The following is a 16,236-nucleotide window of genomic DNA, read 5'->3' as shown; positions in this document are numbered from 1 at the left end:
TACACATCTTTTAAGATGCTACTGATTCCTTCACTATAGCGTGTTTCTTGTGTGTCAGTATTTGTGTAATTTATGGTCTATTTGTTATTTGTTTCATGAGCTCCTAACTTGTGAACCGACAATGGGGACCAAGCTAGTTCTTTGGTTTCTGAATTAATAACCCATCCTTCTGCTCCAACAATTGCCACCCTGATCTCAAGAATGGAAATTGTTACAATTCTTCCTATTATGTTCCCTCTGATGATAATTGTTACCATTGCGGTTACTGTGTTTGCTCCTGTTGTGATTATTACCATGTCAATTTTGATTACTACCTGTTTCAAAATGTGTATGCCTATTGTGGTTGTATTTCCCTGTTTCTTTTTTTCTTAAACTCTTGTCTAATTTATCTACATATTTCAAAACTGATCTATTGTGTTATCTGGCCCATAGACTAGGTCCCACTGTACCTTGTTAAAGCATCAGTCTGGGTGAGTTCATCAAAAGGTTTGCTCAAATGTGCTAATTTTTAAGCTGATTTTTACAAAACTGTTTCATACTAATACAACCTTCTCTGTAATTTGGTTCACTGAGAAATTCACTTTTCGCTGTAGCTTGTTCAGTCCCTGACCAAAATTTATTTAAAAATCCTTTCTCAAAATCTACATAGGTTGTATCATCATTAGTAAACTAATTTCCCTGGCTCAATGCTTCACGTTCCAGAAACTTCTTAACAAACTTGATTTTCATAATATCAATCATATTAGACACAAAGTTCTCTTTTCAATGGCGCAGAAAATATACAGGATGTAAACTACATTCACCTGAAAAGATTTTCACCAGAATGTTCTAAAGCATGGTATCAACATTGTTAACAGGATTGCTATTAACTGCTTCATTAGACAGTTCTTCAACTTTTTTACACAGAACCAAAACATGACTTTCTAGGATGCTAGTTTTGTTGTTACTTAATTTTACATTTTCTGTGAATTTGCTGTCTACTGTTTTCACCCATTCAACAAAACTGCTTTCAACAAGTGCCAGTTTGGTGTCAACATTAGTTTCCATAGTCAAAATTCGACTATTTAAATTTTTGCCAAAGTTCTTGTTTCCTCATGAGTGTTTAAAAGCAATTTTGTTTCTTCCCTAACTCATCTTTGACATTTTTAAATTCATTATTAAATTTAAGTTTAATTTATTTCGTTTTGGACTTCACAGACTCTACTCAAGCATCTAACCTCTCAATTTTTTATTGATATCATTTAGTTGAGCTGTGTTTTTACCTATACAATAAAATGATGCTCCTATTGAATGACCAGATTCTTTGAACTGTTTCTTACTTTCTTGTTTATGATTTTCAAGTTGCTCATTAATTTTTGCAAACAGCTTTCTTTTTTATGACTTTCAAGTTGCTCATTAATTTTTGTGAACTAGTCAGTGATCATTTTTATTAATTGATCCTTATTATCATCGCTCATTTTTATTAACAATAGCAGCATGGCGCTTATGTCATTCTTATCATTTTGTTTTAATTCATCTATTAGTTTATCCTGTTTTACAAATACATCACTAATGTTTTCCTCTTCTTATTTCACTACACACCCATGTCTGTATTATTTCCTATTGTTCCAGAATTTTGGTTTTTATGTCTTCGGTGTAGTATTGTTCACTTCATATGATCCATGATCAGTTGGTACATTTATCTTACCATAGCCAGTTTTATTACAGGGGGTATTGTCCCTTGTGTCAGATCCGGGTTTTGAAGGCTGTGGTGCCAGCAGCTGGAAGAGAGTATGTGGCTGCCACCCATGGAGGAGTTCCATGGGGCTGTAGTCGTGGACAGAGGTGGTCCTTTAGGTGCTCAGGAACATTGGGAGTGCTGTAGAAGTGGTGGATATACCCACTGATTTCAATTCACACCATCTACTGCACTTTGCTATTGGAGGATGGGTGAAACAATGGGCTAAACAGGTGTCTGATGCCATTGGCATTTGAGAACAGTTAAAAGGCTGTCACAAACAATTGTGGCCCGTTGTCTGACACAGGGCTGTGAGAAAATCCTTCGATGGTGAGAATCTGGATAAGTGCACCGAAAATGGCGGTTATAGTGGTGAATACCATGCCAACCACATGTGGGTAGTTGGAATAAGCATCCACAATGATGAGCCATATAGTGCCCAGAAAGAGACCACCAAAGTCCAGATGAATGCAGTCCCAGGGGCGACGTGAAGTGGGACATGGGGCAAAAGACTGGAGTGGACCAGCCTGATGTTGGGTACATGCAGAACAGCTACACAGCATGGCTTCCACATTTTTGTTCAGTCCTGACCAGTAGCATGTTGCCTGGCAAGAGCTTTCATCTGCTATGTACCCCAATATCCAAGCTGGAGAGTTTCAAGTCTTGAGTGTGTAAGGTAGTTGCGATGACAACATGGAGGGTGTCCCCCTCTGCATCCAGTGGGAGAACGTTGGAAACAACAGACAGACGATGAGAAAGGTAAGACCAAGCTCAGAGTTCTGGATCAGCAGATTTTGAAAAATAAGGGGTCCCTCCATATAGCACATAGTGAGTGACACACTGTAAGCTCGGGTCATGACATGTGTCTACAGTAATGTGAGTAGCAGTAATGGAGAACTGATTGGATGTGTGTTGTCATTCTAAGTCAATGTGGAAACAGGAGGCCTCCTGTTGGTTAAATACCAGGTCTGGCCCTGAGGGTAAACAAGAGAATGCATCCGCATTTTCATGTTGCACAGTAGGCTTGTACTAAATGGTGTAATTGTAAGAACTAAGGAAAGGAGCCCAATGCTGAAGCCTTTGAGCCATCCACTCTGGAAGCCAAGAGTGTGGCCCAAAAAGTGATACCAACAGTTTGCGGTCAGTAATGAGGGTAAACTTAGTCCCATGGGATTTCTTAATGGCAAAGTTGACTGCCGAAGCTTCTCTCTCAATCTGTGAGTAGTTTCTTTTAGGAAACGTCAGTGCTTGGGTACATAGGTGATAGGTTGCTCAGTACTATCATTGTTACAATGCGCCACCGCAGCCCCAGTGCAGCAGGAGGAAGCCTCAGCAACAAAAGAAGGGGACATGATGGACTGACCGCCAGAACTGAATGTCCTTCTTTTGCACCTGATTTAGTGGGTGCATAACATGTGCTGCTTGTGGGAGAAACTTTGAATAATCATTCACTTTACCAAAAAAGGCCTGCAGCTCCTGTAGGTTTTGGGGACATGGGAAGGAGTCAGCAGCCAAAACATTGCCGTCAGTGGGCTGAATTTGATCTTTGTTGAGCAAGTATCCAAGGTATTCTATTTGCTCCTGAAAAATCTGGCATTTGTGTAGGTGGCATTTGAGCCCTGCATCATGCAACATAGCAAAGAGGATGCAGAGGTTGCACAGATGGTCCTGACGCATAGTATCCGTAAGAGTTAAGTCATCCAGATAATTTGTACAAACTGGAATAGACATGGTTAACTGTTCCAGGTATCTCGGGAAGAGATCCCAGATGGCAAACATTTATATTTGTACAAGCCAAAGGGTGTATTGATGACCTTAGTACATTGTGATTCTCATCTAATGGGCTCTGTAAACAGGCATCAGCAAGGTCTGTCATAGAAAAATATTCACTGCCAATAAGCTTTGTGAGGAGGCCCTCTGGCTGTGGTATGGGGTAGGTTTCCACATATGCCTGGGCATTGATTGTTGGCCCAAAATCTCCACAGAGCTGGAAGGAGCCATTTGGTTTTCATAACCACCAACAGGTGTGTGGCCCAAGCACTTGCATTGACAGGTTCAATTAACTCAGCTTCATGAAGGTGATCTACTTCGAGCTATCTGTAGGAAAACTGGAAATGGACATGCCCAACAGAAATGGGGCACTGTTTCTGTACATAGAGAAATTGGTGGCACACCCCAGGCCAGGTTGGAACAGAAATGTGAAAGAGGCAAAAAGGTTGTCAAGTTCCTCGAAGGGAACTGTGTCCAAGATGACCTGAACTTCACCCGTGATGGAGAAACCAAACACTGAGAAGGCATACAGGCTGAAAATGTTGGTAGCTGAGTGACTATTGACAACGAACAGCGTTATCAGCCATGCAAACTTCTTGTTTGCTGCCATGAATTGACCTCTCAGCAAAACTGAGCTACCACCCACCATATGCAACCAACTCGGGGAAGTGCAGGGCCAATGCTGGGTAACCCAGATTAGCCAATGTAGGGAGGTTCACCAGGGAAACCTTCACTCCTGTGTTTACTTGGAAACGAACATCCTTATGCACAATTGTAAGATCAGTAAACAACTTGGTGATGGGAGGAGTGTCCTGGGGAACAATGGCATGAAATTTATGCACTGTCCCTTGAGGCAACTGTGGAGCAGGGTTTGACTGTCCCAATGCTTAATGGCAGCCAGTTTGTAGATGCCTATCCTTTTTTCAATGGGTGCAGTGTGCCCAGAGATCTGGGCAGTCTGTGCTGAGTGTTCCACAGTGCACCAATGTGCAGATGGTATGTTGTTAAACAGTCATGAAAGATGGGCAACCCTGCTACTTATGCCTATGGGCATGACTGGCTGCTCAGAGTCCAATGACACATCCAAAAGTGATGAATCATGATGCTGCCAGTGAGAAAAGGAGTTATGAGAATTCCATCCCCTTGGTGGCAGTTGAACTGCTACTACCTGGGGATGAGCCATAAGGCATTCATTTGCATTTTCTGTCTGCACAATCTCAAAAGAGTCTGAGATTTTCAAAATATCATCCAAGGAAGGATTGTCCAATTTGAGGGCTGCAGTGTGTACTTCCGAATCAGGGGCCAGTTGGTCCACCACATCTTGAATCAAAGAATCACCATATGAGGTTTCAGAGATGAGTTTGCACAAGTGAAATCACCAAGTCAGCTCAGTCCATGCAAATCTGCCACCCACGAGTGATATGACTGACATGGTTGCTTGTGTGGTATTGATGGAACTCGAGGCACGGTGTGACCACATGGGAGCATTGCGAAAAATACTTCAACAGCAATGAATGCATCTCCTCGAAAGTGAGTGCAACTGGATTAGAGAGGGAGCCAACATTTTTTAGTAACAAAAATGTCTCCAGTGAAGACCAAGAAAGGAAGAGTGACCACTGAAGAGTGTCATCAGGAACACGAAAAACGGTGAAGTACTGTGTCAGCTGCTGCAAATACATGCCCCAATCTTCGTTGGTGTTGTTAAATGACAGAAACATGAGGGGATGAAACTCCACCTGGGAAGCGACCACAGTCTGTACAGGTTGTGAACCCTGAACCTGCAAGCATTCCGATAAAAGCTGGATTTCCTGATGTAACAAGTCAGTTTGCTGCTGCAACTGCTATTGGAACTGTTGCAATTGCTGCTGCAGTATCAGCTGTTGGTGTTGCTGTTCCACAAGTTGCATGGGTTTCAAATCCATAAGACACTGTTTACCTCTTTCCTCATTTCCAATTATACTAACCAGAATCGGACATGACCACGAGTGACTGGCCGACTGGCTGAGAGTATTGTCAGTGAGTTGCAAATAACCACAGGAAGACAATTGCAATGGAAGGACAATGAAGACAGCACAACAGAATGACAAGTCTGGTGAGCAAACAAAATCGAGAGCCTAGATGCAGCAATATCATGAACAATAATGATGAGCACAGTGAACAGTATGAGAGTGTAATCAGATCATGAATGAAGTCCAAGCCCCTGCACTGCTAGCTTTATAGTGCAGCTGTGAGTGCTGATAGTCTGGCATGGGGAGCATGACTTGCACATAGCACTGTGGCAACAACAGCAGCACTTCCAAATTTTAGGAGTGCCATTTAGGGGCTGTCATCTAGGTCCATCCATTCTGGTGGGCTTTCAAGCTCATTGGGCCAGGATACCAGAATTTTATTATTAGTTTTAGTTAAATTGGCAAAGAAAGTTTGAAGAACTAGGAATCCTATAGTTGGGTTACCTTAAATCAAATACTAAAGGGGGATGACTTGAAAGGGCTTCTTTTGTAGTTTCAAAACAGTAACATGTTTTCAGTTTGGACAAAATGAAATGTATTATGAGCATGTCTGTATCAACCTGTTTGTAAGCAGTTAGAAAATCAGTGAATCAACTGCTAACAACACTTTTCTAACTCAGAAATGGGTTGAAATGGTTTTTCATTTTGGCCAGAATCATGTGCCATTCTCAAATTTACTCAAGTTAGTGGAGTATCTCTCCTGCCTTCCTGGCATTAATGCAGTCTCTACAAAATTATTTTCCCACGTGAATAATATATGAACAAGAGACAAAACACAGCTTACTGTGAACGTATGAAAGCAATGTTAGTGACTTAAGTTGATTTTTATGAAACTTATTTTGAATTTTTTCATATGCTGTTGAAGAATACCGATATGCTGAAGACAGTTCACAGCACTAATAAATACAGTTGGTCTGCTTGTAGTAATTCATTTTGAATATGATTAATAAAGTATAAATTAAAATATTTTTTGTAACAAAGTATAGCGATATTTTGTAATCATTACATTTAATTAAGATCTTTTTATTCGTTTATTTATTTGCATCATCATAATTTTTAATGTGTCCTGAATTTGGGTTTAGATAATATGGTCCTTATAACAAATAGAAGGGAAATAGATAAGCTAATCAAGAAACTTATTTGACAGCTTTTGTATTTAAAACTAACTGTGACTGATCTGACTTGAAGATCAGCATGCTAACTTAGTTTGCATACTATCTCTCACTATTATCCTATGGAATAATCTTTGGGGGCAATTCAAATGAAAGAAAGGATTTATTCAGCAAAAATGAACATTAAAAATAGTGCAGAAAACCTAACATCTTGCAGAGGCTTCTTCAGAGATCTTGGAATCTTATGCTTACTTCCCAATACATTTACTACTTAATGCTGCTTGTTACAAGTAATAAAAAATCAGTTTCAGGGCAAGTGTGATTCATAATGCAAGACAGAAAAAAATTACTTGTACCATGCAGACTTTACCTCATCCTATAGGATTCAGGGTGGAGTTCTGTGTTACAGTACATAGGTCTTGAATAAGGTTCCTGTGTAACATAAAGCAAGAAATTGAGAATCTCTCGAAATTCAAATGAAAGTTAAAAATATACCTGATAAACCATCCTGTTTGCAAATTATATAGATGCAGGGATTAAAGGTTAGTATTAGCTATGTGAAGTTTATGTTTTCATTGAACACTTCATTCATGTACCATACAGATAACTGTTGCTCTCATAAATATCAGTGTAATATTGTACACATTAAGCTATCCTGAAGAGATAAGCAGCAGTTATTTTATGTAACTTACAATTAAGGACACAGTATTTTTTTCTAAACTGACATCTTTCTTGCTAATTTTCCAATGTTACATTTAGTCTTGAGTATGCCATAATAGTTTAAAGCAGTTTAACAACAAGTGATTATTAACATGCTTTTTAGCACCTATTTCTCTTTGGTAATAAATATATATTGGGCTATTCCATGCCCCAGAATGTTCTCCTTTGTGATGAGATCTAAAGAAGATGATGAATGGAAAGCTGAATGAAGGATTTATTGATTTATTTATTTGTACTTAGATGATTCAGCACGACAGTATCGGATATGTCAGATATAAAATTAGGATGTGATTGGGCTTGAATAGGGCAGGAAGTTAACTGTGGCCTAATCAGTGTAACTAACCCAGGATTCACCTTAGCAGGGAAAACTGAATGCAAGTCCAGTGCATTAACTCTGTCATAGCCACCTCCCTCAGCATATGATTTGGAAAGAACACACCACACAAACACACGCACACACATTATATAGAGACACACTCAAGGGGAAGTCCAGGATAGAATAAAAACAATATGAAAAGGGTATGGTACTACTAACCATATAGAGGAGGTGTGGAGTTGCAGACAGGCACAATGAAAAGATTGCTAAAAATTTAAGCTTTCAGATAAAAGAGTCTTATATGGAAATAGAACACACACATTCATCGAAGTCAACATGGATATTCACAACTATGAAACAAGGCATACAAAAGACTTTTATATGGTTAACAGAAGATTAACCTTAACAGCGAAAAGCCCCTATGTCAAAGTACTGTTTTTAATAACTTGTTATAAAATGATGTTAAGATATTGACAGGGGATACTTTTAAAAAGTGACTCAAGCACTGGCTTATCCAAAAACGCCATTATAACTTGAATTTATCATGAATTATAATGCAATAAGAAATACTGTAAAGTATAAAAGAATGTAATAGTAAAAACTTTTATACTTAGTTGAAAATGCACATGCATGTAAAATTATGTGTTGCAAGCAATAAATTGAAACTCACACACACATGGCTACTGCGTAGGGCTACTGGGGCAAGCTGAGGACTTTGATGTGTCTAACATGCGCAGCAATCTGCAATGGGTGGTGATGTTAAGGAGGAACAAGGATAGCAGGGTAGATGTGGGGGAAGAGGTTGTGCTGTTTGTGACAGTGGACAGAGACCATGATGGGGACAGTATGGGCTATGAGATGCAATTTGGGAGGCTGTGCTTTGACGATAGGGAGAGGGGGGAAAGGAGAGGAGAGACATAGAGAAATGGAAAGGCTGTGGGTGCATTGGTGAAATGTGCAGTGCTGTAGTGGGATCAGGGAAGGGGATAGATAATAGACAGGTAGGGGACAGGGACTACTGAAGGTTAATACGGGGCTGGGGGTACAGAAATAAAGAATGTGTTGTAGGGAAAGTTCTCACCTTAATAGACTTTGAAAATGCTTTTGATAGGGTTAGTCATAAACATCCAGAAAAAGTCATGATTAAAATGAGTTTTGGCACCAGTTCCATGAATGCAATTGAGAATAATTTGGGCAACACTGTGTCACAAGTCATTGTTAACAGTAGATTAAGTGAGAAAATTCCCATCAAAAGATCAGTCATACAAGATTGTCCGTTATCTATGGCATCACATGCAATAGCTTTAGGTCCTTTCCTGTGTACCATATGTTGTGAGTGCCAAGAATTTCAATGGGAAACAAAAGGCATGTAGTGCTTCAAGAAGTTCTGTGTAAATTCTGGAACCACTTGACCTTCCTCCATCTTGAACACACGATATTTTAAGTAGAAGTGTGAGAGAGATGGATCTGACCTACTGCGCATTGCATGTTTATGTGTACAGGTCTAAAAACAGTCACGAGCAAATTGTGGACGCGGCGGCTGCGGCGGCCGACAAGTACCTCCTGCACGATCCATAAAGTTTCGTTGTATGTGTAGAGAAGAACAAGTAGTGTTTATGTATTATTCTGTGCTTTTAGTGACTGTGATGATTGTTAAGGACAAATGAAGAAATGAATTTAGACTTTCAAGTAATTCATGTGTTGGACTTGCTAGAGGCAAGACATGTTTATAAATTACAAGTGGTTCTTAAACCAACTCGCTTGTGAATGTTAATTTAATGCATTTCTAAAGCTTGAAATATGAGAAGATTGAGATATTTACATGTGAAATGCGAGAATGTTATTCTGCATAATCCAAATACATCGTTAATTGGTGAAAACATAAAGTTTGTATATTTACTCATCAAAAAGCATTAGAGCATTATTTCATGAGTAGAGAGAGAGAGAGAGAGAGAGAGTCTGGTAAATTGCCTTAACCAGCTTTATTCTTCGGAGAAGAAGTGTTTGGAGATCGACATGGCTGACTATCGAAAGAGGAAGATCGGCATACCAAGTAAGTCAACTGATGTGAGAGAGTTGTGAAGTTGGCAAATCAGTTCCACATTGATCCTTATCGTCTAGAGTGTTAGAGTGTGGCGAACAGTGATACGGACTCGAAAAACGGGAATTTTGAGAAGAAATGGAAGAAGAAGTTATGATGTGTTGCCATAGAAACCAGATATAACAAGACAAGAGAACTGTTTTGTGTAATTGGATTAAGTCCAAAAATCAAAAGGAAAAATTTGTGGATGCAACAAAAGGGAAATAAGGAAGTGATAATAGTAAAAGAATGGAAAGAAGACCTTGACGTATTAGACTAAGAAGAGATACGATGAGAACAATTCCACTAAGGAGATCTAGTGGGGGGAGTATACAGCTCTCACACACATCGCGGCGACGCCGATGTTGAAACAACATCCTACGCCACCAGCACACTGCTGACCTGCTTCCACAACTGCCTTCTGATGCCGACATCAACACCAACATGTGACGCTGCCAGCTTGCTGCTCACCGTTGCTGACTTGGCGTCACATCCACTTACCTATGTTGCAAGAATTCTACGCTGGGTGAGGGCAATATATAACCTTAGTACCTTAGAAAGAAGGGATACAAACAGTAGAGTGACTTTTATTAGTGTAGTTATTATACTGAGTTGAATTTTTTTAATGATTACTTGGTCTAAATATCATAAGAATATGGATCAGGAACAGCAAATTGGAGAAATCTCAGAACCAGACATGGCTATTAAAATTAGTAAACAAGGTCCAGACTAGTCTGAATAAGTAAACCTAATCAAAGCAAAGCTCAAAATGCTAAATTAGAAGCCCAAAGTGCAGATTCAGCAGCTTTGAGAAAGGAACTAAATGCAGCTTGAAATTCTCAAAGTCTTAAGTTAGATTCAGTGAATACTCAATTAAGTAATAAATTTTAAGTTAGATTCAGTGAATACTCAATTAAGTAATAAATTGGATGTTCAGAATGAAACTTCAGGATTGTTAAGTGCTAAGGTAGATTCACAAAGTAAAGACTTTAGTAATTTATGTGAAGGTATGGGAAATTTGAAGACTGATTCGACACTTTAACTGCTGAAGTAGAAAGTCTCAAGACAAATTTGAAAGGTGAACTAAATAGCTCTTTATGCAGTCATGTAAATCAACTGTTCACTGTATTTAATCAGAGACAGAATGATCAACTTCAGGATTTGACAAAGAAGTTAGAATTTGATATTGAAGATAAATGTAGTAATGTAGAATCTGAACTTAGTGAGAAGTTAGGATCATTTCAAAATGTATGTAATTTACATTTGATGCTGTAAAACAGAGACTGCATACATTAAAAGGGAGTGTCAATAAGAATAGCAAATTAATATCAATAATCTAATCACAGATTACAGGCATTAATACTTGAGTAGAAAATGTAGAAAGAAGTTTCCAAGAGAGAGTAGCTTACTCTGATACGGTAAATATAAGTAGTCTGGAGAAACAATTTGAAGGAATTATAGATCGAAAAGCCACCAAGAGTATAACCTCCAGAAATGTTTCAACTATTGCTTCTTCCAAACTTAATGATACTAACAAGGCTATAGGTGACATGTGGAAAGAATTCAAATTTATCCAAAACAATGTAGAAAAAAGTGTATTGTCACCTAATGTTGTGTTACCTAGGGAAGTGGTGATTGTTTTGCAGTGGGGAGACTCAAACAAAATTTAACGAGAAGTACTGGTCTGGACTTGCTCAAGTGAAGTTAATATCAGATCCATGGGACTCAGGTGGAGTCATATATCCGCCAGGGACGTTAACGAGCAGAGTGACGACTGTCGGATCCTGAGTTGTTTTCAGTGTTTCTTCCAAAATAGTTTCCTGCACCGAATTCCCTTAAAATCTTAAACTATTCTGTAATCTGTTCTTGAATTCTTAAACTATCCTATAATTTTAGTACCAAGAAAACTGGGGGGGAAAAATTAAGAGAATCACAGATAAACAGTGATCTCTAAACGAAATGAACAGAATAAAATATTACATTTGTGGAAAAAGGGTAATATCATGTAACTAATTGAACAACCGTTATACTGCAGTGTGTGGATTTTCTGCTTTATATAGAATATTTTATACCTTTTTTGAGATTTGATGTACACGGAGGGTTTGTATTGATTTTGAAAGGGGTGGGTAGTGTAAATAAGAGCATGATTTATACCAACGGGTAAATCATGGCTAACACAGAACACACATTGCACCTTTCAAACAACCCTCGCAAACAAGTGTGAATGGTTCTTCACCATTTGCCGCTTCAATAGGGTTGCTAAGATTTTCTTCAGGGACCTCAAGGATGAAGGTGGGAATGTCCATTCTGTAGGGGACGATTTAACGCCATACCTCCTCCGGCTTCTCACTCAAGTACCATCGAGGTAGGGGATCCTGGGGAAGGGGGGTGGGAAGGGTTTCCTGTCTTTGGGGCTGTCTTCTTTCTCTTCTTCAATGTTAGCAACCAATTCTATTTCTTCCTTTCTTACTTCTCTTTTGAGGACCTAACTATTTTTTCCCTCTTTCCATATTGATACACTTCTATCGCAGAAGTCCTTCCTAATCTCCGTGGTTTCCAATAACCTACAACTTATTCTCACATAAGGAGGTCGAAGAATCAGAAAACACAAATACATTGAAGCATACACACAAAGAAATATGAATACACAAACCATGAAGTAACAGGTTAGAAGGATGTAAGAACCGCCAAGGGTTGTAGGGGAGAAGATATATGTACATCTAGAAAGATGCACACATTGTTTTTATTATGATGGTTCTATGCTGCCTATTTACATGAAAGCCATTTTATATATAGAAAACTATGATGATCTTACAGCGAGTACACATAAGCAGGAAGCATGAGTAATGAAGGAGAACACAAGCCAGATTGTAGTAAATTGTGATGCTTATTTAAGAAAAGTCAGTGTAGCGAATACTCGGATAAATTAAGATAGTGGGGCTTGAACAAAATAGGTAGACATAGTATCTACTATGAGTCGAATAATATGTGTAGACATAGTATCTACTAAGATTATAGAAGTTGAAAAGTAGAGGAGGACTCTAGGGTATTAAATGAGGTACTAAAAAGTCAGAGTGAAGTGTAAAATAGATTTTTATTTTACCGGGAAATATTTAATTATAGTGCACATTAAGATGTATACTAGGGCAATGAACCATGAGGCCTACTCATAGAGGATAAGGGGGATGTACCCAGCATTTGAAGGCTATAGAGCAAGCATACATACATAGAGATAGGACGACCTGTGGCCTGATGAATAGGGATGTTTTATAATGTGGCGTACCTACCAGAATGGAAGGAGGAAGTGCAATCATAGGGTCAACCCACATGTAAGGTATAGGTGCTTATCCTAGGGGAAAAGGACAGTATCGTGACAGAAGTCACACATTTAATAGGAATTATTCTGGTAAGTTTGAATTCTATACATCACTAGCATTATTATGTTTTATGTGAATTTACAAGTGTCAAAAAGAACACTTTCAGTTGCCCAGAGCTCCTCCAGGCTATAAACTGCTATAAATAATTATACTAGTACGTACTAAGGAAAAAATAGTACAAGGAACTAGAATACAGAATAAAGTACTCAAGTGCCATGAACACCAGGAGCTTATGATCGGGAACTAAAGGTTTTGCCCTCACGATTCCTAGATATAAGAAAACGAACTCCAACATTGATTGAAATTTTCATGTTTTATAATTAAAGAAAAAAAAAAGAAATAGCTAAATAATAAGAAAAAGAGTATGCACAGGTATGAAAAGAATAAGGTATGCTGTTGAAATATGAATTGTTATTATATGTGATATAAATGTACATAATGATTGTATATAAAATATCGCGTGTTTGATCTGAATGGGGGGGGGGGGGGGGGGGGGGGGAATGTGTAGTGCTTCAAGAAATTCTGCATAAATTCTAGAAACACTTGGCCTTCCTCCATCTTGAACACATGATATTTTAAACAGAAGTGTGAGAGATGAATCCAACCTACTGTGCATTACATGTCTGTGTGTGCAGGTCTAAAAACAGTCATGAGCAAATTGTGGACGCGGCGGCTGAACAGCGGGGACAAGTACCTGCTGTATGATCCATAGAGTTTCAGTGTATGTATAGAGAAGAACAAGGAGTGTTTATGTGTTATTCTGTGATTTTAGTGACTGTGATGATTGTTAAGGACAAATGCAGAAATGAAATTAGCCTTTCAAGTAATTCATGTGTTGGACTTGCTAGAAGTTTATAAATTACAAGTTGTTCTTAAACCAGCTCGCTTATGAATGTTAATTTAATGTGTTTCTAAAGCTCAAAATACGAGAAGATGGAGATATTTACATGTGAAATGCAAGAATGTTATTCTGCATAATCCAGTACATCGTTAATTGGTGAAAACATAAAGTTTGTACATTTACTCCTCACGTTCTATCATCAAAAAGTGTTAGAGCATTATTTCATGAGTAGAGAGAGAGCGTGTGTGGTAAATTGCCTTAACCAGCTTTATTCTTTGGAGAAGAAGTTTTTGCTTATCGACGTGGCCGACTATCCAGAGAGGAAGATTGGCTGTGCATACCAAATAAGTTAACTGATGTGTGAGAGGTGTGAAAGTGGAAAATCAACTCCACATTGATTCTTATTGTCTATAGCATTAGAGGCTCACATGCAAAGCTTACACTGGTGACTTGGATGTTTTCATGGAAAGTTCACGAAATGTTGACATCTTACATAACAGCCTCTGATGGTACAAGAAAGCTACAGGTGCTATTGATAATCCCAAAAAAGACTGTGATGAATTGGTTTACTGCTGAAGTGTTATGCGTCATCATGACAAATAACCCACGAAGAATGGAGGCTCTGACTTGGTGCATGATGCTGCATAAATAAGAGTGGCAGTAAATATCCATGCAGGTAGAAATTTAACTATGACAGAAAAAGTCAAGCTGTAAAAACACAAATACTCACAAAAATGTGGTACTTAACTCAGGTCCTCCCAATGCTCAAAAAATAGGGAGGAATATACAGCAAATGATGTACTGATGAGGGGTAATATTTTTAAGGTTTCTTTGCAGACCTGTACTCTCAGCTTAAATGAGAGTGGACTGGACCAGGACTTGCATGCAAGATGCATGACACTACTTGTCAACAGAACTAAGTGTGTGATAGAAAAGGACTACACTCACCAACTGCTGTAGTGTTTCACAAATATTGCCCAACATCAGAGCTAGTGCCGCTTCATGTTGTCAGTATCCTATACTCATTAAACTTGGTCCAAAAATATGATCACAGTAAAAGCTACATAGCAACACATGTCCTAAAACAAGGACAAATTTGTTTCTGGCCATAGCTCTCAAAGGAATACCAATTTCTAATAAATGGGAGCTGTGACTACCACAGCACAATTGGAAATTTGTGTGGGAAAATTTAGCGATGAAAATAATACCAGAAGACACTGGATCAGCTTGGTACAATGGGATAAACCAGATAATAGTGACAAACTCTAAGCTTGACTCCACCCAGTTAAAACTGTCAGCCACATGTGGAAATTGCAATTCAGACGACACACTCAAACATCGTTTTGAGTGCTCAAAATTTATCAAGATATGGCACACAGCAAGGATATGATTCAACTGATCAATAGATTGGACATATGCAATATACAGGTTTCTAACACTGTGACACCCAAATGGAAACTATTTCCCAAAGCAAAGTGATGTGCAACAATGTGAATCATGGCACACACAGTTCATATAATTTTTGGACTTAGATTAACGGACACCGTATGGATCTGGCATATGTATAGAATGAATATGAGAAAGTAACTTTCATCCTAAATACAGGCTTATGTACGCAAAATTTCTCAATATTCCAATGTGTAAAGCTGATGATAGAATTTCGACATGAAAAGAGATGAAGAAGAAGGAAATATGAAACTCCAAAGAAATAACTCAATCGACAGTTTCTTGCTAGTTTCTGTACAAAAGAATGAAATGTGAAACTGTTGTAATCTATATAATTACTTTTCAAATGAGTTTGTTTTCTGTTGTTTTGTGAAACTGTTAAATGCTAAATAAACATATTTTTAAAAAGTGCAGTTTAGAAAAGCGGTTTTTGGTGGGAAGGATCCAGGTGACGAAGGCTGCAAAGCAGTCATTGAAGTGAAGCACATTGCACTGGGCAGCATGTTCAGCAACTGGGTGCCTGGCTGTCTCTTGGTCACAGTTCGGTGGTAGGCATTCATGCAGACAGATAGCCTGTTAGCTGTCATGCCCATGTAGAAAGCAACACAGTGGTTGCAGCTTAGTTTGTAGATCACATGACTGCTTTCAAAGTCTTTGATGGGTTTAGATGATGCCTGTGGCAGGACTGGAGTAGATGATAGGATGCATGGGAAACTTCCTACATCTGGGTCTATCGCAGCGATATGAGCCATGAAGCAAGGGTATGGGTGCAGGGGGTGGACAAGATACTGCATAGGTTTGGTGGGTGGCAGAATACCACTGTGGAAGGGTAGGGAGGATAATGGGTA

At 38.7% G+C, this 16,236-nt stretch overlaps 1 protein-coding gene across 1 annotated transcript in view; it reads left to right on the top strand.

Annotated features, from left to right (window-relative positions):
• The window catches only part of LOC124798930 (cilia- and flagella-associated protein 91-like), a 291,175-nt gene that overhangs the window by 78,365 nt on the left and 196,574 nt on the right, over positions 1-16,236 (top strand). The window contains exons 7-8 of the mRNA XM_047262463.1: positions 3,811-3,827; positions 5,525-5,579. Coding sequence (XP_047118419.1) covers positions 3,811-3,827; positions 5,525-5,579 — 72 coding nt within the window. The remainder of the gene's footprint in view (positions 1-3,810; positions 3,828-5,524; positions 5,580-16,236) is intronic.

The sequence above is a fragment of the Schistocerca piceifrons genome, chromosome 5 (assembly GCF_021461385.2).
Source record: "Schistocerca piceifrons isolate TAMUIC-IGC-003096 chromosome 5, iqSchPice1.1, whole genome shotgun sequence".
In the NCBI taxonomy this organism is placed as follows: Eukaryota; Metazoa; Arthropoda; class Insecta; order Orthoptera; family Acrididae; genus Schistocerca; species Schistocerca piceifrons.
Note: the sequence above shows the minus strand (reverse complement) of the source record. Positions and strands in the feature narration are given on the sequence as shown.